At 48.8% G+C, this 23854-nt stretch overlaps 1 protein-coding gene across 2 annotated transcripts; it reads right to left on the bottom strand.

Moving 5' to 3' along the window:
- Positions 1 to 412: 412 nt before the first annotated feature.
- Positions 413 to 23588, bottom strand: BAG3 (BAG cochaperone 3). Of its 2 annotated transcripts, none has more exons than XM_069460238.1 (4): positions 23081 to 23588; positions 6992 to 7327; positions 4485 to 4886; positions 413 to 1774 (listed from the first exon to the last, which is right to left on the bottom strand). In XM_069460238.1, the coding sequence occupies exons 1-4, from the start codon at positions 23264 to 23266 to the stop codon at positions 965 to 967; spliced, it is 1734 nt and encodes a 577-aa protein (XP_069316339.1). In that variant the 5' UTR covers positions 23267 to 23588; the 3' UTR covers positions 413 to 964. The 2 variants fall into 2 exon arrangements, with proteins under 2 accessions (XP_069316339.1, XP_069316340.1); XM_069460239.1 differs by having other exon boundaries at positions 448 to 1771; positions 23081 to 23525.
- Between the last annotated feature and the right edge of the window lie 266 nt (positions 23589 to 23854).

Genomic DNA, 23854 nt, shown 5'->3' with positions numbered 1-23854 from the left:
CTCTTAGAGCACATTTCCAACCCTCAGTGACCTGGACTCCAGGGAACACTTTGGTCAGTCTTGGGCAATAGTAGGAGCTGGTCTCCCTGTGCACTTTCCAATTACTCCAGCCTCCTGGTGAGGCCTGAGGGTAGCCCGAGGCCAGGTGGGCAGAGATGCTGCCTAAGTGGCACCTTGGCTGTCAGTGGGGCAGTCTGAAGGGGTGCACAGCCCCAGGCCTTCCCAGGTTCCAGCTGTAATCTGAGACTGAAAAGTGGCCAAGACAAATACTCTCATGAGCCAGGCTGGTAGAGATGTCGCGAAATCTCAGAGCAGGCTTGTAAATTCATCTGCCATTTACTCTGACTGAAGCCAGGAATAGACAATCTCAACGCTACCACTGTTTTCAAAGGTTTAGAAACCACAAAACACGTTTTGAGTTACAGTATTACTTTATTTTCCTTTTTTTAAATGTAGCATTAAAGTCATCCAACATACAGATAATTCCTATGGCTCCTTACACATTGTGTTCTAGCTAAAGTTAGGTATTTTAATTATGAGATGAAGGAAATCATCCCACTAAATGGCAACATTTCTGAAAAATAAGTTTCATATTTATGTGATGGGAAATTGACTCCCCATCAAATCCTCCAAAAAACTTCTTCAGTCCAGAGCTATAGGAAGACAGCTCCAGCCACAGCTAACCTGTGGTGCCCATGTACAGAGAGGGCCCCAGAACAATAAGCAATGGAATTTAACTTCCGAAACAACAAGCAACTTCTTTATTTGTACAGAATATAGAAGAAAAGCATCATTTTCCTTTTAGCCCTTTTATTAGTGTTTTGCCTCCACGCAAGTTACTATGTACCAACCTACAAATAACAAAATCCAACTGACTTCAAGTCCCTGAAATACATGCAACTTAAAATTCCCTAAAGCACACATCAGTTCCAAGTCTCCGAGTCTCATTTGTACGGCGCAGAGACTATGGTGCTGCTGGGTTACCAGCTGTGTCTGTCGTGCTGCTGGGGTTTGAAGTTGCTGCTGCTTTGGCTTCTGGATGCTGGGTTTCCGCTTGGGGACCTTCTCCGCTTCCGGCACTTTTCTCTGTCTTGTCTGTTGCCATCTCTATGATCGCCTGCAGAGGCTGATCGGTTCCAAGGTTGCTGGGCTGAAGTTCATAGACCTGCACTTGACCTGGGACATCAATTGCTTTCTGTTCAAGTTTTTCCAAGATGGTCTGGACCTTCCTGACACCATCTCTCCTGGCTTGACGCACATCAGCTCGTCCTTCAGGGTCCACCGAATCCAGGGCCAACAGCTCTTTGGTCAAATACTCTTCGATCATCAGGTACTTTTTGTCAGTCTTCTTGCCTTCGAAGTTGTCTACAGCCTGCTCTAGCCCTTGTACCTTCTCCAGGATGGCTTCTACTTTCAGCACACCTGGATGTTTTGGGGTGGCCTCAGCTTCTGCTGGTTTTGGGGGTATAGCTTCTGCAGGGGCAGGGCTGGGGGATGCCCTCTCTTCTGCAACCACATTCTTGGGGGAAGAGGGGACAGCAGAAGGGCCAGGGCTGGGAGGAGGACAAGGAACAGGAACAGAGGAAAGCTTTACTTCCACCTTCTCAGAGGGAGGTGGGGGCTTCTGAGAAACAGGTTTAGAATCCACCTCCTTGCGGATCACTTGAATCGGGATGTGTCCAGGATGGAGATCTGGTCCAGCTGGGCCTGGCTTACTTTCTGGTTTGATTTCAGGTTGGGGAACAGGTGGAGATTCTCGATGGGTCATGGGCTGCTGAGAGAAAGAGAAAAGGACACAAAGATATTTGTAATAAGTGGCTGAAAGTCACAGACAGTTGTTTGTAGCTAATACAGATTAGAAAGAAAACTGGGAAAGTGGATTTTTTTTAAAAAAGTTTAACAGTATAAAGATTTTCAAAGTCAACCAATGGGCTGTTACAAAATAAAAACATATTAATTAGGTAGGTGACCAAACCATTAGTTAGGCTTCCACTGATCACCTTGGGTACGAGTTTGTTACCTCTCACCAAATTTCTCTGTAGACAGTATTCTTAAGGCAATGAAAAGAAAATCAATATAATTTTCAAAAACGGAAATAACAAAAACTCATGCTGACTGCTGAACTAGGTTAGCTCAGAGCAGAGTCCCGAGTGACTCCAGCCCTCAGGTGATGCAGCCATGGACTGGCTGACACTGGTCCTTCCTCCTTACGCTGCGTAGACAGTCTCTGCTCACGGTGTGACCTTCTCATCTCCTGTTTCAGAAAACGTAGGATTGTTTTTTTAAACCTATGACAGCCTAGTGGTTTAGGCCCAGACTGATGTATTTTTTGAGAATAAGCAAGATGCTTAAAATAGCTAATACTGTAAGAATTTTGCTTCAGCACGTTTGTGCCAAAGCCTAACACTCAGCTATGATGCAGCATCTCGGTGCTGACCTCTGGCTGCAGTTTCTCACGTGACTGGTTTTTAAATGAGCTATGCTCAAAACAGAAATATCCTGGCTCTTCTAGCATATCAGGGAATATCTAAAACCTCTAAAAATCTCACATGCCCTAATTTCGTCAACTGGAAAAGTGTCAGACTATATTACTTCTAAAGTACTCCCAATTCGAAATACTAAATTCCACTATAATGTTCAGTTAGGTCACAAGTCCTTGAAAGCGTCCCAGAAGGGATCTTTGAGCAAGCTATAAAAGGGAGGTTACTATAAACAAGGTTAATGGGTATAAAAGTAGTATTAAATATTCTTTCATTGATTATGAGAATAGTATGTGGGAAAGTAGCTCTCTCTCTACAAGTAGTACTTGCTTCCTAGGATCGCAGAACCCAAGTATGGACATGGTATGACCCTTCACTATCTAAACACAAGCAACCTCCCCTTCCATCAAATCTCTTTTGCCAATCAGATGTCCTCAACTTTGGCCGTCACCACTCACCAACCAATCACACTGCCCTTCCTTGGGGTTTACAAACAATGGCTGTGCAAGAAGTGACTTCAGAAACACTTAAGAGAGGATGCCCTACGGCCTGAGCTCTTCAAAAACATCAAAGCCACAGAAGCACAGAAAGGCCAAGGGACCGTTTCAGACTGAAGGAAGATTAAAGAGAAGCGACATCTAAATGCAGTGCTCATGACCCTGGATTAGATCTTGGCATGGGAAAAACTGCTGTAATGGAGATTTGAAAATGGACTGTGTATTACATAATAATGTTTTAAGAGTGTTAAATTTCCTGAATCTAATAATTCTACTGTGGTTATGAATGAGAATATCTTTTTCTTAGGAAAATATGTGCTGAAGTATTTAGGGGTAAGGAGACATGTCATCTGCAACTAACTCCCAAATAGTTAAAATACACAGGGAAGAGAGAAGAAATGACAAAGTAAATGCAGCAAAAAGTTAACAAACAGTGAACTCCCAGTGAAAGGTATATGGGACGATTTCTTTGTATGATTCCTACAACTCTAAGGGTGAAATTATTTCCAAATAAAAAAGCTTAAAAATTTTTAAAAGGAGGTGCTCTGATCCAGGGCCCTGGACAGTATCAGTGTTTGTGGTGATACCCTACACTTGTTCACAGGGATTTCCTTTTAAAAACTGGGGCAAAGAATTAATTCAGCTGCTCAAGTTGTAGCCAGAGGGGGCCCAGGGCTGCCGAATGTTCTGCCGCTAAGCTGGTCAAACTAAATGATTTCCTCCTCCAGGAACCAGCATCCCACATCTCCAGTGGAGACTAAGCAGACCCGTGCCCACAACCTTCAGCAGGCCAGGATGGCTTCCCCGTCGCCACAGCCAGCTGATGCATCAGCCAGGCAACGTGGTATCCAACTGCAAAGGGAGGCGAAAAGTAGAAGACATGGTCCCTGTGGTCAGGCTCAGTGCTGAGCTGAAGAGATAAGATGAACACTTTTGAAATGCACAGAATAATCACATGCTGAACCACAAGGAACTCATACAAGGCATCCTGAGAAAGATAAGGCTTCATGGAAGAGACAAAACTGGCTTGTCCCTTAGAGGAGGACGGGGAGAACTTGGATTGTGTGAGCATTTCAGGGAGTGGCTGAACATGATCAAAGACACAGAGTAGGGAATGGGCAGAACAAGCTCTCAGAGTGGAGGGGTAACAGTGAGGAAGGAACCAGAGAGGAGACTGTGGCTGGAGCATGCATGGGGTGGGAAGAACCCTGAAAGGGTGTGGTGGGCACTAAGGAACCTGGTCCCAGGTGTGTAAGTTCTGCTGAGCCTTTTCCTCTGTCCCTACAGCCGCTGCAATGGAAAATGATCAGCCAAGCAAAAACTGCAGAAAGTGCTGAGGGCTCAGAGCCTCATCCTGCATTTCTGTTGATGACCAGCAATTCCCCAAATCTCACTTTCCTCCAGTTACACACAGGCACAGCTGTGGGGGAATCCATGGCACAGCAGAGCTCCTCCGTCCCTGGAGAGATGCCACTGTGGCCAGTCTGCTGACACCTAACTTCCATACCTGAGGCCTGTCGACCACGGTGTGCACACGGATGGGCGACGGGGAGTGCACCGGTGTGCTGCCCCTGGCTGGCGAGCCCTCCCGGCTTGATGCGCCCCGGACAGGTGACCTGAACGGGGATGCTGCCCGCAGAGGCCGGGGCTCCCAGTCATCCCCCTGGATCTTGTGGTACACAGGCTGGTGGGTCTGGTATTCACTCTGCTGTGCTGGGTAGTGGGTCTTCTGGGCTTGGTGGAAGGAGGGCTGAGCTGCTGGCCGGGTGACGTTCTGCTCATGTATCACAGGGATGGGGATGTAGCCCCGGGGGAGCTGGTGACTGCCCAGGCTGCTCCTGCCAGAGGAGGGCAGGCTGGCGGAAGAGGACGAGGACGAGCAGTCAGAGGCAGCTGGAGACTGGGACCGCTGCAAGAGACAAAAGGTAGAGGGCGTGGCCCCATGAACAACCCCTCTGCCTTGGCACTCCAACTGGGCCTTCCACTGTGCACCTGCTCAGGGGAACACATTTCCTAAGACCTGCCATCAGTAAATATTTCAATTTTCAACACGTGCCGGCTAAGACTGAGAGGTTCAGGCAGGTGTGGTGGCTCACGCCTATAATCCTGGCACTGTGGGAGGCCAAGGCAGGAGGATCACTCAAGGTCAGGAGTTCAAGACCAGCCTGAGCAAGAGTGAGATCCCATCTCTACTGAAAATAGAAAGAAATTAGCTGGACAACAAAAAATATATTGAAAAAATTAGCCGGGCATGGTGGCACATGCCTGTAGTCCCAGCCACTCGGGAGGCTGAGGCAGGAGGATCGCTTGAGCCCAGGAGTTTGAGGTTGCTGTGAGCTAGGCTGACGCCACGGCACTCTAGCCCAGGCAACAGAGCAAGGCTCTGTCTCAAAAAAAAAAAGAAAAAACAAAAACAAAAAAACCCAAAAAACTGAGAGGTTCAAATTCTTAGTAGCTCTGTAGCTTTTCTCAGCTTCCTTTGATATAGGAAAAGAGTATGCCCCCTTCCTCACTGGGCTGCTGTGAAGATTAAGTAAAATCCCCTGTGTACATGCCTGAGCATGAGTCCAACACACAGGAAGCGCACAGTACATTGCATTTGTTGTTATTACATGTCATCTCATTTCCTCGTACCTTAACCCTTTCTCTACTAATCTGCAGTGAACTCAGCTGAGTGGGAGCTGCTGCACCCCCCACTCTCCCCGTGTGGCCCGACGCAGGTCAAGCCCCTTTCCCTTCTGTGCCACCTTTTAGTCACCTAGAAAATGAAAAAGACATTTCCCTAGCTGGTTTTTAAGGGCTTTGTTAGCTTACATTTGCTAAGATTTCTCTGATTGATGTGTCACATTGATTTTTTACAGTAAAAGCACTACAAATACAGGCACTGCTTTCTCCAAGAAAGCAAAAAAGCCTCCCAGTATCCCACATTAACTATGACTGTTCATTCCCAAGCAGGCTGTGAAACTGAACAGATTCAGAGCAGAGCCGAGAGGCAATCATGACTCTGGGTGCAGATAGGAAATGAGAATTCGTGCTGGAGAACAATGCCAGTAGACACAACTGCAGGCATGATCTGCAGACAGGAAAATGAACAGGACTTACTGCTCAGGAATCCTATTAGGGACTCCTCAAATCTCTGCTAAGAACCAGATTAAGAACTATTTTTTAGCTATTAATGCACTGAATCTATCACCACACCCTGAAGTGTTTCGTTTCAGGATTAAAACCCCATCTTAAAGCAGCTGCCTTCCTGACTCATTTTTTTTTTCTTTTCTTTTCTTTTTTTTTTTTTGCATCAGGGTCTCGCTCTGTCACTTGGGCTAGAGTGCAGTGGCATCATGATAGCTCACTGCAACCTCAAACTCCTGGGCTCAAATGATCCTCCTGTCTCAGACTCCCCAGTAGCTGGAACTACAGGTGCACACGACCACAACTGGCTAATTTTTTCTATTTTTAGTAGAGACAGATCTTGCTCTTGCTCAGGCTGATGACTCCTTCTTTTGAACTTCCTTTTTAAATGTGGTACACTGTGAGGGCAGGTATGGAGTCTCATTTTCACATCAACGTAGCTCCAGGAAGCTAAGCTTTATCCATAAGTACTGAACTCAACAAAATAATACACAACTATCTCTTCTGTTTCTGAAATAGAAAGCCCAGCGTGAATAAGGAGCAGTGAAATCGGGAGCCAAAAGGCCAGGTTTCTGGTCTCTGCTACTCCCACCAGTGTGCATTTGAACCAAGCAGTTTACAGTTTCCCCTTCTGAGCCCCGATTCCGTAACTATGAAAATAAGCCATGTAATTCCTGCCTTGCCCACCTGAAAAACGCGCCTATGAAACGTTGCGGGATAATGTGGGACTGTCCACCTGTCTTTGTTGGGTGACCTCTGATGCTGCAGGCCAGGCCCCGATGCCCTGCATGTTAACAGGTGCCTGGCCCAGGACACCGTCAGGGGCGGGGACCCAGCCTAAGCAGCACAGCAACTCGCTCCCAGCCCCGGGCAGGCCCGCCTTACCTCAGGTCCATGCGAGGCTGGGGGCTGGGCTGCCTGGGCTGCCGCAGCTGCCGCCACCTGTCCACACTGTTTGTCTGGCTGGGTGGCTTCTGGCATGCCGCGCAGAGGTGACTGGGACCTCTGAGGAGCCACTGCTGCCGCCTCCGTTCGGAATCGCTGCGTCGCAGGCTGGGGATAGGCGTGGAAAGGGTGTGGCTGCCGGTTCTCAGCACCTTCATGGAGGACGGGAATGGGAATGTAGCCTGGTCGGAGCTGGGGGTACACAGGGTGGCCTTCCCTAGCGAGCAGCAGCCTGGAGCCCTCCCGGGAAGGGCCATTGGCAGAGGACGCAGTTTCCTGAAATAAAAAGAGGAGAAATTTCAGACCAGTTTCTTTGGGAAGACTGGGAAAAAAACACCCCTGGCAGAGGAGAGTGTGACACTCTTCCAGAGCGATTTGGGCCCCACAGTCAGCCAGGACGGCCAAGCACAGGGAGCCCAGCTGCTCCACAGCCCCTGCTCCCATCAAGCCTCCCACCCAGCCTCCCACCCAGCCTCCCACCCATGCCCCCACGGAGGCTGCTGCTTGGCTGGCAGCTAAGAATCAGGGGCATCAGGAGAAGGCAGGTGAGCCAAGGTATCCGTTGAGCACAGAGAGCTCCCAATTTCCCAAACTGGTAAGACAGGTTTCTCTTCTGGGTGACAAAGGGCAGCAGTGTATGTAGGAGAGTCGCTGACCCAGACCAGAAGGTGATCCCCAGGAGCAGGGTTCAATCCCAACTGCTGAATGACAGCAGGCTTCTGCTTCCAAAAAGGCCCTCACGTTTCCCAACAACACAGATTTGTATTGGGCCCAAACACAGAACGCAGTTTGGATATCCGATCAGGTTGCGCATCCTCTACCATCCCCTAGGTGATGTCTGGCCACCCGGGCCTGTGTTCGGCAAGAATCCTGTTAAGTCAGTTTAGCCAGAATCCTCCTCACTCCTGATGTTTCCTCTTAGTAATTTTCCATCCACTGACCCCACCCTGCTCCTTGGCTGTAAATCCCCACTTGTCCACGCTGTATTCGTCGTTGAGCCCAATCTCTCTCCCCCACTGACAGACTCCACTGAGGAGGTCCCTAAACCTATCTAAATGGTTCTAAGCCAAGTCTTCATTAGCACGCTTTAACAAGCATCATTGAATTATTTTTTTCTTTAACACAACAAAGCCTGTTTGGGAGAGAAACAGTTGGGGTCTCCCTCTTATATCCTCTCATGAAGTTCTCCCTTCAGTGGCCTGGCTATTTTGGGACCCTTGAGAAGGCCAAGTTCCAGATGTACCACAGGGAAAGATCTTATTTCAGACAACAGGGCTGGCCAGTCACTCACTGGGCAATGCCATCTCTCACCAAGCAGAGGCCATGCAACAGAAGCCTTGTCTCCTAAACACTAGAGGGTCCTTTTACAGAGGAGGGGACCTATTGATCTGTGTCACTTGTACATATCTGAGTAGGTCAATTATTAAGGAGAGTGATCCTTCCTTAAAGAGGCATCTCTCTGAACAGCAAACACCAAAGGCAAAGAATCTATGAGCCTGCAGGGTACAATTTCTACTGCTGCAAAATTGGCCAAAAGTAAGGACACTGAAGGCTGATCTGCATTTTGAGCAAACAGACCATTAATTTTGTGATGTTTCTATTTGTGTGCAGGCCTGGGCACCAGGTGGCTGACCCTGGAACTTAGTCCTTTTGGGCCCATCAACTGCCTCCCTCCTGCTGAGACCCTGCCCCTTGGAGGGCCTCCAGCTCACAGGAAAGGCAAGGGTGTCACCGTGTCCTTGGGGACATGGGCAGACAGGCATTCTCAGATTAGAATACCCACGTGCTTAGGGTGGCAGCATTATGTTAGCCTGCTTAACTTTCAGGTCACCCAAGGGCCGGGAGTGGGTCCAGGCCTCACATTCAGAACCAAATTCCTGCTGTGAGACAGACACATGAGGAGGCCGCCAGCAAGAGGTACTGAAGAAACCCTCTGCTACTCAGCATTGAGTCAAAACATGCCTTGGGGCATTTTGTCCACTCATGGGGCACCCTTCCCTCTAGGCGAAATCGGGGCCTGTATAAGTCCTTTCATGTCACCTTTGCTGGCTGCCCTGGGGCCTGTTGTTTCTTCCTGGCCATCCGCACACCCTACCTAGCCACCAAGCAGTTAGCAAACTCTCATCCACTGACTACCCTGCGCACATATCCTGCCTCTGTGCTGATGAGTCCCACGAGGCTACCAAACCAGCAAGGCACAATCCCTGCCAACAAGGGGCTTGTGAGAAGGCTTAAGGATGCGTGAAGGGGGCGCGGGGCGCCGAGGTCCGGGGAAGGGTGGAGGCTGGCCTAGAGAGGGTCTCAGTTCCACTCTTACCCCTGCTGGGAATGCTTCTGTGAGCCTGGATAACTCTCCCACTTCTGTAAGCCTTTATTTCCTTTTCTAGAAAATAGAGCTGGCAACACCGGCCCTGCAGAAATGTTGTCAAGTTTTATAAGAGCACAGCAAGAGGGCAGCCCGGAAGGCTGGCAACGAATGCGAGTTTCCTCCCTAAACAGGCACAAAATTATGCTCTTTAGACTCCAAAGTGTCAAAGGGATAAAAAGTGAAAGACAAAGTTAATCAATGGTGACAAAAGTCAGAATGGTGATCACCTCTGGAGGAGATGGGAGTGGCCAGGGAGGGTCTTGAAAGGACCTTTTCTGAGGTGATGGAAATATTCTCTCTCTGGGTGGTGGTAAATGGGGGCACACCTCTGTAAAGCCCATCAAACTGCACACTTCCCTGGACCCCACACCACCTATCCCCTGCCACACCCCACCCACACTATCTGGTTTTAACTGGGGACAGCTTCAAGCACAAGTCCATCTCCCTGGCAGCCAGATCCTTCCAGGGCCTGGAACCCTTGGACAGGCCTGGCTGAGGCTTGGCTCCTCCTGGGGAGAGTCCTGGATCCAGAAGGCACTGGAGCGAGCCTGCTAAGAGCTGTGCATTTTATGCATCTCACTGAATCCATTTTGCGCCTCAATGGAAAGAGTAAAGGGAAGAAGAAAGGAAAAGGAGAGGAAGGAAGAACAACCCTGCCTGCACAAGGAACTGTGGCAGCCAAGCCTCTTCCTGGAACCATCAGCCTGGGTCTTTCCAGTGTCGTGTCTGGGTCAGTGAACAGAGAAGGTGGTCGCTGTAGGGATGGGGCGGTGCTGTCAGAGCAGCAGCCAGAAGCTGAGCTCATTGAAAGTCAGCACTGAGCTGAAGATCGGGCTAGAGGATCCAGGGGCCCAGCTGGAAGTGGGGACCGACATCCACCCTCCCGGGTGTTCTGACCACTACAAGAGATGCCCCAGCAAGGTGGGAGGGCATGGAGAGGAGAACTAAAACACGTCAGGCAGTGAGAGTGACGCAGGGCTGAGGACATTGAAGGGAAGGGGCCCCCAGGAAGAAAAGTGGGCAAGGAGGCCTCCACGAGACTCATGTCTGAGCGTGGGGTCCACTGAGACCTGCCGCTGCCGGTAGGCACAAGCTGGAGGGCAGGGATGGTGAGGCTGGGCATGGGTGGCCTGGGATGTTCTTCCTACAATCCTGAGATCTGGACTCCTGGGTCCCTGTGAATTAATGACCCACTATGTCATATAATAAAAAACCATGTGTCTCATTGTAAGCACTGCATCTAAAAGTTTTCCTTCCACTCTGGTGGGGTTTTGTTTAGAAAAACACTGTTTAGGTAAGTTAAAAAAAAAAAAAACATGAATTTTGCAAAAGAGGCAATTAAACACTTCCATATGAATGAATAATTTAAAACAAAAATTAAACTCCCATCCACAACAAGGTCTGTACTGGAAATACAGGCCCCACCTTCTAATGTTCCTACTCCACGAGAGTCATGACAGTAAATGCTTCTGTTTTTACTAAGTAAAAAACACTGCCTGGAAGAATTAAATTGCCCTTTCTCTCTTTTATGGTGTTTCATCACAATCTAGCAAAAAAAGACATTTTTTAAATGAAAAAAGTAAAAGAAAAAATGTGTAATATTTATAATTCCCCTAGAATGTGACTAAAGCATGTCTCTTTAGTCCATTAAGTACTCTCAAGTTCAAACATGAGTCCAGATGCTTGGTTACATGAGCATCTTTGTGGTAAGACTCCACCACTTGCCCCACTGTGACTTTGGGGGACCTGGGTTTCTGCTCCCTCGGGGTGGGGGCAGCTCTATGCGACTGTGTGACAGGGACAGGGGCGCAGTCACAGTAACCAAGCAGATCTCTGCCGCCACTTAATCACAGCAGCAGCAGCTCAGCTCATTATCCTTATCTCTGGGTAAAGACGTCAGGAATATATATTATATAAAATCCAATTAGGAAATAAGAGCCCAAGGGCTGAGTCCTGACTTCCACTGCTTATCTCACTACATTCATTAATTCATAAAATCAATTGGTTAATTCTACCTCCTTGTTTGTGCATTGCATAAAAATCCTCTGAGATGCATCTCAGGGTGCCAAACAACTCCATGAGATGGCCAAGATGAAAATGAAAAAATTACCCCAGATGAACCAAAATTTGTCCTATTAAGTGCAAGATATTATTTTTAGAGAAAACCTGAGGTCAGGTTTTGAGCTTTGGTGAGCTGTTGGACTTGTTTGCTCAAGAGCACGTCTAAACTGTGTGACTTGTTTTTAACAGCAACATGAGTGCCACGAGGACAGACAGGAGACCTGGGAAGAGGCTGCACTTGGTCCTAACTCTAGCTCTGTCCCTAAATACGAGTGTTATGTAAGCAGCTGGCATTCCCTCTCTGGACCTTAGTCTTCTCACCTGTAAAATGAAGGGGAGGCCCAAAAATGTTCTACAAAGCAGTGGTTCTCAAATTCCAAGGGGCATTGGAGTATCCAGGAAATGCAAAAAAGAAAGGCAGACTCTAAGCCCAACTCCAAGAAACCCTGATTAAGCAGGTGTGTGATGAAGCCCACAGAACTGCACTGAGAAATGGTGATCGAAAGTTCCTTCCAGCTCTGACACTCTCCATGGCCTGATTTCCAAGGTCCCATCTAGCTAAACATTTACACAAGGCCCCCAAACAAGGAAAAGTTAATGTCACAGAAATCTAAAAATGACCACTTTTAACTGCACTCAAATCACATCAGAAATCGCTGGAATCCAATGTACCCCAAAGTTTTGTGTCCCAAATAAAGAGGAAGCTGCTGACCCCAACCCCCGTGCCTTTAGTGCACAGCAGGAACAACAGCTCTTAGGCACCTGCTAGGTGTCTGCCTAGCTAGGTATACACTGGGCACATGCACATTCACGGGACCACCGTGGAGAAGGGTGTGCCTTGACCCACCCACAACTGGTCCCCTGTACACAGTGGCCTCCCCCAATCTTGGCTCAATGGCGCAGCACTCTTCGAAAAGTGGCCTTAACACCTCCAAGCCACAGCTCCCCTCACTGTGGTCTGAATGAAGGGTAAGAGTAACAAAGGCAACGCTGAGGGCTGTCCCGCAGCACCTTCGACTCGACAGCCCTGGACTCTTAATTAAGTAGGACACAGATTCTATTAACTGGGTTTTTAGGCCAGAAGAGCCTTCACAGGGTCAGATGTTGAGTTTTACTAGCAATACTTCAAAATGTCTAAAACAAAGAAAAAAGATGGAGGAAAATAGGAATCTTGGAACTTGCATATGGCCAGGACCCGGAGCAACAACAGGTGGGTTGGTTCAGCTCTACCAGGGAGGAAACAAACAAAACGAACTTTCTTCTAAAGCACAAACAGAATTGAGCTTCAACACCCTACGAAACTTTCTGCTTGTTATGACAGGCCATGAGTGAATTAGGTATTATTGCCCATTTGATACATAAATAAACAGCCATTTGCATCCCTATAGCCAAAATCAAAATTCCTTCAGTTCCCACTGGATTGTGATATAGGGTCTCCCCCACCCCTACCCCCACCCCCATTTTGGGCTCATAACAGACTCTGGGCAAATTCTGAAAAATAAGCTAAGTCCACATTCCACCAAAGTCCATTTATAGCACATCCAAGGAGTTAGGTTTTGTCATGAGACTCCTGGTGAGACCGGAGGTCTGTGCTAACCACAAACTCTGTAAGCAATCACAAGTCACAGGTTATTGGAGGCTTTATCTGATACGCCTGTTATCAAAACACATAAATTTTATCTTGGGATTGAGATGGATGTCCCCATGTGTTTCTACTGGAGAAAACTTTTTTTAGAAGATAAAATGAACACTGCTTGTCTTTGCAGCTAAGTCCAAATGAACTGGGACAAACCAGCATGAGCCCTGGTCTCTGAGTTGCTACCCTGGGTTCCAGTCCCTCCCTGGGCTCACCAGCTACGTGGACTCAGACACGACTCCCTACTACTAAGGTTCAGCTTCCTCAGCTGTAAGAATCCCCATGTCTCCCAGAGATTTTTGCAAGATGTTAAGTGAAATAAGGCATGAGTCTTTGTAAATTCCGAGCTGCTCCGTGCTCTAGACAATCATGCTCCTTCATTCCACAAATGGTTACTAACAGACCCAGCTTTTCTGGAGCAGTAGTTAGTTGGGCTTATTGTTTACAAAGCCTAATTCTTCAGTGGTTCTCACTAAGTTGGTTATAAGCTGGTTAGAGTTAAAGCCCCTTTATCTGAGAGTCTTAAGAGCACATGAGCAAGGATGCCACTTTCTCTACTGAGGACTATACCTGAAGTTTCACAACCTGGAAACAAACACAGCCAAAAACACTCAAGGAACTGAGCCCTAAACTGCCCTCTCGCTCCAACAGGCTCATCAGCTGCTCTGGGGAAGGGGCCTGCACCACAGACAAACCCACCGCTGAGAAGCAACACCCAACTGCACCGATTGTAGTCACTCTCACACACACACACACACACACCCGCCCCCGGCCCTAGGGGAGAAAAGCCCGGCCAGGCTGGGGCACAGGAGGATCTGCCTGGCAGCAGAACACCTGCTGGTGTCTCCTCAACATCCTCTAAGGGACATGTAAATGGTCCTCAGGCCGGACACCATAGCAGCTGCTGGGTAATTCCCCTGCTGGGGGCATGCTGGGAACTCCAGTCAGCATCCAGCCTCTTCACAGGCCCCACCCTGCAACCCTCCTCAAGGATCCCCTGCAGCACAGGTGGGAACCGGGATGTGGGCCAAGGTCACACAGGAAGTGAGTGCACAGGCAGCAGCTCAGGGCAAAGTAGAAATGACCTGCCGCCTCTTCAGAGAAAAAAAAAAAAAAAAAAAAAAAAAGCAAAGCAGGGCCACCTGCTTGAATCAATCCAAAGCCACAACCCACAGATGGAAAAGTACCTGAAATTTCCATACCAGGAAGCAAACTCTGTCTGATTTTACATAGAGCCCAGGAAAAGAGATTCTCCCCATCTGGTACCTTTCCAAGGATTTGTCTCATACTGGAAGCGAAAATACTGGCCAATCACTGGCTATTCCATCTGCTAGACACCAACCACTCAAGTGTTTGTGAGTTATCAGTGTGTAGGGCATCAGTAGGTAGGCATTTTGTACAAAATACAATTTTCCAAAAGGAAAAAACCTCCAATTCATCAGCTGCAGCTCTGGCAGGGGTACCCTCTCTGAATGATGATGAGACCTTTGGGGGGAATTCCTGGGGGGACTCCTGTCCCCACCCCAAGCAGCTTCTCAATGCATTTCTCCCACAGCCGCCATATTCCCCTCAAGAGGGGTGGTGGCAATTAGAAAAACCCTCCCTCTCCTTTCATCTGTGGTGACATTTATAACCCTTAGAGCTGGGTCCAGAACAGCTGTGCAGATGACCAGCCCCTCATTATGGCAGCCTGGCTTCCCCTCAACACAGACTGGGAACCTAGGCCCTGCCTGGTACTGTTCTTGGGGCTGTATAGCCATGGGTGAGAGAGACCACCCGCCTCCCCAACTCCTTGGTTTCCCCACACAGTGGGCTGTTCAGGCTCTACATGGATTTTGCAGCTCTCAGACAGGCCCGAAGTCTTGTTTCTTAGAAGGAGTTGGGGTGGAGGGCAAACACAGCACTCCATACAGCTCAGTGCAGGAAACACAGTCCCCCCGGCCTGTCCTGGGCAGAGGATGGGGTTGGGGCCTGATCCGGGTCCAAAAGGCCCACAACCTTCATCTGATGCCTGTGTGTGTGTTACTGCACATCTACACACTACACTCATAAGGGGCACAGGAAGCCCCAGGGAGGGCTTCTGAGGACCATGTGAACACTGGTCAAGGGGAGTCGGTTAACCTAGGTACAACGGGAACAACAGGAGGCCTAGCTTCTAAGAAATAAGACTTCTATCTGAGAACTGCAAGATCCATTATAGCCTGCACGGCCCACTGTGTGGGGAAGACAAACACCTATCCACCAACACCTTTCCATTCCACAGCAGCAGCTGTGTTTCCAGGGGCTGCACACATGCTTCAGCTCAGGCCTTGAACTAATCGCCTCCCACGCACCATCTCCCCTGATTCTCAGAACCCTGCTGGACAGGACTATTGATATGCCTATTTTACAGGAGGGCAGACCGAGGCTCAGGGAGGGTGACTGATTTACCTAAGATCTCTAGAACCCAGGCTTCTCTGATGATAAGGCCAGGTATATGCCAACCTTCTTGCTACTCCTGTCACACCTGTATGCTGTGTGATAACATTTGTGAGACTAATGTCTTCAAAACCTTCATCTTCCCAGGGTAAAATGCAGCAGCGGGGAAAGCATTTCATTTTGCCCAGCCAAGCTGCGCTGAGGCTCAGACCTGGAACATTCAGTTCAAGTGTGCTCTGGGTCAGGGAGCCAGCACAGCGCTCTGTGCTGACTCATCGGCCCAGCCAAGGCAGGGCAAGCGAGAGTGAGGGCACTCGGCTCCAATCTGAGTCACCACAGCCGCGGGACTGCACCCACACCCAGCATGGGGACACTGTCAGAATGGAGCCTCTGAAGGGAGAAGACCCCGTTCAAGTCACATAGGAGAGCTGGCCCCACTCAGATGCTGAGGGTCTGCTGCACTGATCCCGAAGGTCCAACCAGGGAAGTGGCTGCCTTTTTCTGCACATGTAGGTGGTTTCCTACTCTCCCACTGTTTGGATATTTAAACCATTCATTCATTTATTCATTGTCAAAGAAAAATTTTTTAAATAACTGAAAAAAATATATTATTCTACTTTAATGAACACTGAGGAAGTTATTTTGAAATAGGAAATGTTTTTTTCCCCAGTAGGAAGCTAAGGAATTTTCAGTGGAAAGTCTCACCTCAACTCACTAAGGGCACCAGCTCTGTGCTGGGAGCTCTTGGGCAGCTGAGCTGTTTACAGGCTCCTGACGCAGGCAGAGAGCAGTCTGCAATTCTAGGATTTTCTGAATTAAGAGTGAATAAGAAGCTTCATGTTTACAGTGTCTGATCTTACTGCCAGCCACACGAAGAAAACATCTTTAAAGAGACTCCTTTCCCAGCACTGGGGGCCACTGTCTGTGGCCACGGATCAGCAGTGTCTGGCTGCTGCCAGCTCCCAGCCTCCCTCTCCCGCAGGCCTGCTCGAAGATGCTGTGTCACTGGTGGAAATGAAAGAGAGCGTCTCCAGACCCATAAGGATGAACTTAGGGAATCAATACTGAAGTCCTTTGTGCAGAAAAGGCCATTCAGAAAGTGATAAAAAGGAACAGGCCTTTGGGGGACATTCAGGAGCCCAGGATAACACTGCAGTCTTAGGAACCAAGAGAAGGCTTGCTGTGACACACATCCATCTACACTCATTAAAGGCAGCTTTTCTTTTATTTATTTTTAATTTTTTTGAGACAGGTTCTCACTGTCACCTGGGCTAGAGTGCAGTGGCATCATCATAGCTCACTGCAACCTCAAATCCCTGGGCTCAAGTGATCCTCCTGCCTCAGCCTCTCCCAAGTAGCTGGGACTGCAGGCACATACCACCATGCCTGGCTGATTTTTCTATTTTTTGTAGAGATGGGGGTCTCACTACGTTGCTCAGACTGGTCTTGAACTCCTGGCCTCAAGTGATCCTCCTGCCTCACCCTCCAAAAGTGCTGGGATTATAGGCGTGAGCCACTGTGCCTGGAAAGGCAGCTTTTCTTTAACCAGCCTGTACACTCAGGGCCCAGGCCCACGTTTTACCCGTCTCCACACAGAATCATTTGTTCGATTTTTTCTGAGCCTGTAGACCCTGCCAGGCACCGAGAGACAGACAGATGAAACAGACTCTGCCCCCAGATCTCCCAAAAGGGACAGGACCCCAAAGCAAAGCAGGAAAGTGCTGAGCTTTGAAAAAAGATTCAACTTAAAGTAACAAGGAGTCCAGAGCAGGATAGCCTGCTTCTGACCAGAGAGAAGCAGGACATCCTTTGTGGCGAACAGCATTCCAAGGGGGCAGAGATGTTCTCCACATGGTGTTTACCACTATGACTTGCACACTGTGGGCACTCACTACATTTCAGATGGGATGAATGAGTGAGTAGAGACTCCGGCCCATCTCCTAAGTTCAGACCCAGGCTCAAGAAATAGGCCAAAATTTCTGCTTAACTGTACAAAGATGAACTCGGTGCTGTTTATTACTTACAGTTGTGCCTGAATGGGAAGAGCCAGGCCTCCTGAAAGCAAGTCTGCCTGGCACCCCTTCAGGAACCCAGGTAGGGTTAAAGCCACAAAAGTCTTTCTGTTTTGCCATAGGCCAGGACATTATCTCTCCAAGTCTGTTTCCTCACGCGTAAGACACACCTAATAGTTTCTATCTCAGAGAGCTGTTTTGAGAATTTAAAGAGAGACAGTTCGTTAAAGCACCTACCCATATCTGGCACATATATATAAATATGTTGACAGACCAAAAAAACGTTACATTCATTCCTTCCCAAAGAAATTCTTTCTGATTAAGCTTTTGCAAGGTGCCTGGCTTCCTAAAAAGCTGCCAAGGTCCCAAAGATATCTTCATTGAAATACGTGAAGACTTAATACCACCAAATATCTCACACAGTATCTTAAGTGCCGCATGAGGGACAGAGATCAACCCATGCACCTGCAAAATGAGGGGCTGTGGAGCCGAGCCTCAAAAGTCCCACTGTGAGTCTATGTTCTGAGGCAAAAGCAGATCAGCGGTGTGGACTCGATTCACCACAATGAGGAGCCAGAGAAAGCCTGGAGAATAACAGTCGAGAGTGACAAGATGATTCACAGGGTTCGTCAGTACTAGAGGGTCCCAGAGATTCCTAAGAAGCAAGGCCTTCATCCTGAGCTCCCAGTTTTCCTATGTAAGGTCTCTTAAATGTCTAAGAGCAATATCAAAACAGGAAAACTTAGAGAAAGAGTAGGTGTGGATTATGTATGGCTTCCTATTTTAGATGATAAGCATCAGAATATCATTTTTAAATGTCAATAAAAAGTAATAAACATGTACAGTGGTTTATATAAGGCAACTGTGCGTCATTCCAGAAAAAAGGACGGCGCTAATCAAGCCTCTCGGGTGGTATGAAGCTTTCTGACTCACAACCAGCCCCGATAGCATCCAACAGCTAAGCCTTCCCAGCCCTGGCTAACGTCAAACGCCGCCACAGTTCCTGTGTACTGACTCTTCTCTCATAAAGGGCAAATCTACTCTGCAAAACAGGGGACAAATTACGTTCTCAGAGGTGCAGTCAGTTCTTGTATGAGCCAGACACAGGCTGTTCTTCAGAGAGAAAATGAAGGCCTGGATGAGCCCAAGGCATCTGGCCATGCTCCTCATCTGCCTCTTCCCTCCTCCCCCCAGCAAATCACTGTTCATCCAGTTGCAAAGGAATTTGCTCAGCCATTACTGCAACTTGCTGGAAATATGAAGGAGAGAATGGCCACTCATTTCCTGATTGTGCTCTGACTCTGTTAAGAGGCACAATAGCTTACAATCGATATGGAAAGAGCAAAATGATCTCATCTTCAAGAAAATTCAGGAGGCTTGCTGAACCTGAAGCAGAATAAATGGGTCTCTCTACTTCAATCATAACTTAAAACATTTCCAATTTTCTCTGAAAGGATGTTTCTACCTCCCTCTCTCAGCGCCTAAGTATAATCTGTCAAATTACTATGGTAAGATTCTGCAAGGAGAGCAAGACAAAAGGCTCTGGCTTGCTTCTTCCTGGGGTATAGGAGGGTCTTGGGACTGCCCTGAGTCTGACCACCTCCCCCACTCTTGTACTGCCACTCTGCCAGACGCACATGGTGCTGTGTCCACTCCCTCCCCATGTTACCCCCCCCCATTCACACCTCCAGAAGCCCAGGCATCCATCAAGAGAGTTTCCCCAAGGAAAAAAAAAAAAAAAAACCAAAAAACGGAGGCTGGGGTAGAGGCTCTGCAGGTTAAATGTTAAGCAGGCACTTCTTGAGGGATTCCAGGGCCTACATGTAGGCTAAGCTGCAGTTCCCCCTCCCCAAGGTGGGACCACAGGCCATCTGTGGCTCCCAATGCCAGTCTGGCACAATCAGAACCACCAGAAAATCTTTTTAGACTTGTGGATTTCTGGGCCCTACCCTGAGCAATTCAGATTTAATATGGGGATGGGCGGGATGGCGAGTATGCAACACAGCTGCAATCTGTGTTCTTAAAAGGCTCCCCTGGAGACTGCCAGGCTGGTGACCTTACACATGCACAGAGCTAGAACAGCCCTGCTCGGTGAGGGAGGTCTCCCATCTCAGGGAGGTTTGTCAGAGAACAATACTCCAGAGTATCTGCCTCTGTTTACTCAGGGAGGAGAAGCTGCACTGGAACTGTGCATCTCCTGATGCCAAAGTGAATGCCAGCCTCTGCCAGGAAGGGGCCTGGACTGGTATGAACTTGCCAGATTAGTGGGGCGTGCAAGAGTGCAGAAAATCAAAATCCAAGAAGACTGCAGGTGGGGAGGTCCACCTGCTTAGAATGGTGCTGGATGACACCCAACATCTTCGCCTGTAGCTGTCCTGCCTCTGCAATGACTGTAAGACACTTGCTTTCACTTGCTCCCCCTGTAAAAATGGGGATAAAAGAATTGCTCTGACCACTTCAGGGGAAAGCAGAGCATCAACTGTGAGACGAAAGAGTGTAAGACTAAATAAAACACACAGTTCTAGTCTTTTTCTTCTTTCCATAAAGGCCATTTATTTACTAACATGGTTAGATAGTAAACATCCTGAGCTGAGTCCTCCCCAAAGGGAGAGGCTTCTCTTGTTTTCACCCTCAATGAACAGCACTTTAGTGACTGACAGCACTGCCTCTTGAAGATGAGGCTGCTTGGAAGGGCCTCAGCTCAGCTCCTTCAAAATTGCCCTTTGTTTTATGACAGGGCCCTTTCCTCATTATGTCTCGAGAAGCCACTTTCTAATGTAAAATAATATTGCAGGATTTTCCACTATAGTCTGGAGTCAGATGTAATTCATATATGTGAAAATGAATTAGTCATTCAGATATTCCATGTGGATCAAAGCACAGTTGAAGGCAATGAAGCCCAAACAGCTCAAGGACCGAATGTTAATTTTCACCTTACGTTTTTGTGCCAAGCTGACAAATCCCAAGTAGTTAATGTGGTAAAGAGAACTCTTTTCTTGATTTGATCACACTGAGTCATCAAAATCCAAGCAACCACAGCACAGAGGTCAGCGACCCACTACCTTGGTGACCAGGAGGACACAAAGATAATCAAGTATTCCAGCCTGCATGCTTCACAGTTTCATAAAACATTCAAGCCACTTCTAACTTCTACACAGGTACTTGGCTTCTTATCAGGACTTTCCTTATATTAGTTCTCTCCTTGCCTTTGGTACTAGCTGGGTGCCCTTCAGAAACACACTTGAACTCTCTGGGTTTCTTTATCAAAAAATAAAGAAGCTGGCCTGGCGTGGTGGCTCGTGGCTATAATCCCAGCACTTTGGAAGGCCAAGGCAGGAAGATCACTTGAGCCCAGGAGTTCAAGACCAGCCTGGGCAACATAGCAAGACCTCCTCACTGCTACAAAAAATTTAAAAAGTAGCCAGACATGGTGGTGTGCACCTGTAGTCCCAGATACTCAGGAAGCTGAGGCAGGAGGAGCGCTTGAGCCCAGGAGTTTGAGGCTGCAGTGAACTATGATTGAGCTGCCACTGCACTCCATCCAGCCTGGGTGACAGAGCCAGATCCTGCTGCAAAAAAAAAAAAAAAAGAAGGGGGGGTTGGGGAGGGAAGGGGAAGGGGCAGCAGGGACTTTCCTGTCTCAAAAAAAAAAAACCTGAACTAAAAGATCTTTAAGGGCCTTTCAACTTTAAAATGTTGACTGTTATATTTTCAAATTAACTTTTCCAGCATCAGACTTCTGATTTAGTATTTCTTAATTTCTGTTTGTTGAGAACAACATTAGTAATTCAACCTGTTTTTTTCCCCTTAATAAGGTTTATGAAACCACAGACTAACCCATCTACCAGGTGGGTACAGGAAGATCCCAACTTGTTGGGTAAGTTTCATATTGACAACAAGTGCTAGTAATGTTTATGTTCAAACTTGATCTTCACTCACAACAAAGAGTGACAGCAGATTCTGACTGTCTCTGTGTCTACAGGAAGGCGGCCTTAAAATAAAGTTGTACAGCACACTAATGATTGTCTACAATCCATGCAGACTGCAGTAAGGATGGTTTGAAATGAGCTTAGGTTTCACCCAATAATGGACTGAACAGAACACAAAAATGTATATATATAAAATTGTGCCCATCCCAGCTAATTACACAGCCTTTTGTACTAGTTCAGGAATAAATACACAATCAATTTCTTGTAAATGTAAACTGCTTGAATGTACAGTATCTCACTGTTAGGCACCAGTTTTAGAAATATTTTTAAGAAAAAAAAGTGAATAAAAATGAAGGGAGATAATACAGGGTCTTTCTTCTACAATAACTGTTTATAAAGCACTTTTAATTTGGTGAGTTTTTAAATCTTCAAAATAATTTACCAGCTCTTTACTGCATTGATTATTTTGCGCACACAGCAGTAACAGTTACTTAAAGTATATTTATTTTTCCAAACTCTTAATTTGAAAGAGCCCAAATTTATAGAAAATTGCAAGAGTACTGCTAATTATAATTTTTTAAATTAACAGACTCGTTCCAAATTTATATTTTCAAATTTTCATGCTCCTGAGTGTTAAGAAGTATACATCCTTGAGTATATGTAAATGAGGCATACTTCTGTATTCACAAGAGTATCACTACCCAGTTATTTGTAAACTGGAAACAAATCCTAAGTATTTTAATACCATAACAAGGAAGGAAACTTATGCCATTATAAACATATACATACACATATATATGTACGTGTATATATATGTGTATCTCATTCTTCTCTGTAGTGTAAAGCAATGGCCAACTATGAGAGACAGTCTCATCTCTAATCTAGAAACTAGGAGAAAAGCACACAGTTTTTTATTTTACAAGTCATACTAGAAAACTCTCTTATTGAAAGCAGTTTCAAACAATAACACAATTTCAATTTCAAATGCAGAAAGGAAAAAATGTTTTTACACCAGCCTATTGAGTCACTCAATGCCTCTGACAGGCGAGTAAAGTCCCCTCAACCAAGTTGTGGAACCCGAAGAGTTAGTAAACATTGCCCAGAGACCACCGCCCAAGGGTGCGGGTGGCGCCCTCGCGTCCGCCGAGCAGCGGGTCAAGGGGCTCCGGCCCGGGGCCGAGCGGGCGGCAGAGGCCGCGGCCGGGCCCGCCGGGCCTCCCGTGCTGACCAGGCCGGCCGTTCCACTCCGCGCCCGGGAACACCGGGCCAGCTCTTGTCCCCCGGGCCTCCGCCCCCCCGCACCGAGCCGGTGGACAGGACCCGGTGCCACCACGCGGGTCGCACGTCCCGGGCCACCCCCTCCGGGCGCCTCCTCTCGCCTCACCGCGTCAAGGGCGGGTCCGCGGGGAGACTCTTTGGGGCGCGGCAGAGCGCGCTCGGGAGCGGCCGGTCCACCCCCGGCGTGTGTGGGGTGGTGCCAGTGTCCCCCGGGAGGTGGCCTGCGCCGACCCCCGGGGACCGGGCCTCGCGTGACCGCAGCCCGGCCCAGTCCGGCCGGCCCCGGCCCGGGCCTGCTCCCCGCCGACCGTCGAGGGCGCGGCTCACCTTGGGGCCCTCAGGGGGCACGCGCGGGTCGTTCCACGTCGTGGTGCGGCTGTTGTGGTCCACGAAGAAGGGCCAGCCGGTCTGCGGGTCGATCTTGATCTCCCAGCCGGGGGGCAGGGGGTCGCGGTCGCCGGCGGCGTTGCCGGACGCCATCTGCATCATGGGCGAGTGGGTGGCAGCGCTCATGCTGGGTCGGGGTCGGCCCGGGAAGGCGGGTGCGGGTGTGGGGCGCGGGCCTCGGGCGCCGAGTCGCTAGCCGGGCCGCCGCGGGCACCTCCTCGTCGCGGGAGCGAGAGCCCTGCGCGCCGCCGACGTGTCCGGGAAGCCGGCGCGGGGCACCTTTATGAATTAAAGGAGGGGGATGACGTGGCCGGAGAGGGCTGGAAGTGTCTGGAAATAGCCTCCGCGCTGCCAAAGGGGAAGGAGGAGATAAAGGGAGGTAGCAACTGGCCGGCTAGAAACTTCTGGTCCCAACCAGAGAAGTTGGCCGCGGCCGCGGGTTGGATGCGGAGCTCCGCCCTGAGTCATCGGCTATAATCGGGCGCTCTGGGCGCGCGGGGCGGGGCGGGGCGGGACCGGGGCGGGGCCTGCCAGGCCACGCCCCCACCTTCCTCCTCCTTCCGCTTTAGAGCCTCGGCCCCCGCAGCTGCCCGGTGGGCGTCCCGGGAGAAGTGGCCCCGGGTGGGCGGGACGCACCTGCGGGTGTGCCGCGGGACGCGCGGGCTCGGGGGCTTCCCGCGTGCGCCCGGGGCGGGTTTCGGCTTTCGGACTCGC

The sequence above is a fragment of the Eulemur rufifrons genome, chromosome 28 (genome assembly GCF_041146395.1).
Source record: "Eulemur rufifrons isolate Redbay chromosome 28, OSU_ERuf_1, whole genome shotgun sequence".
Taxonomy (NCBI): domain Eukaryota; kingdom Metazoa; phylum Chordata; class Mammalia; order Primates; family Lemuridae; genus Eulemur; species Eulemur rufifrons.
The sequence above is the reverse complement of the archived record's forward strand: the minus strand, read 5'-3'. Positions and strand labels throughout refer to the sequence as shown.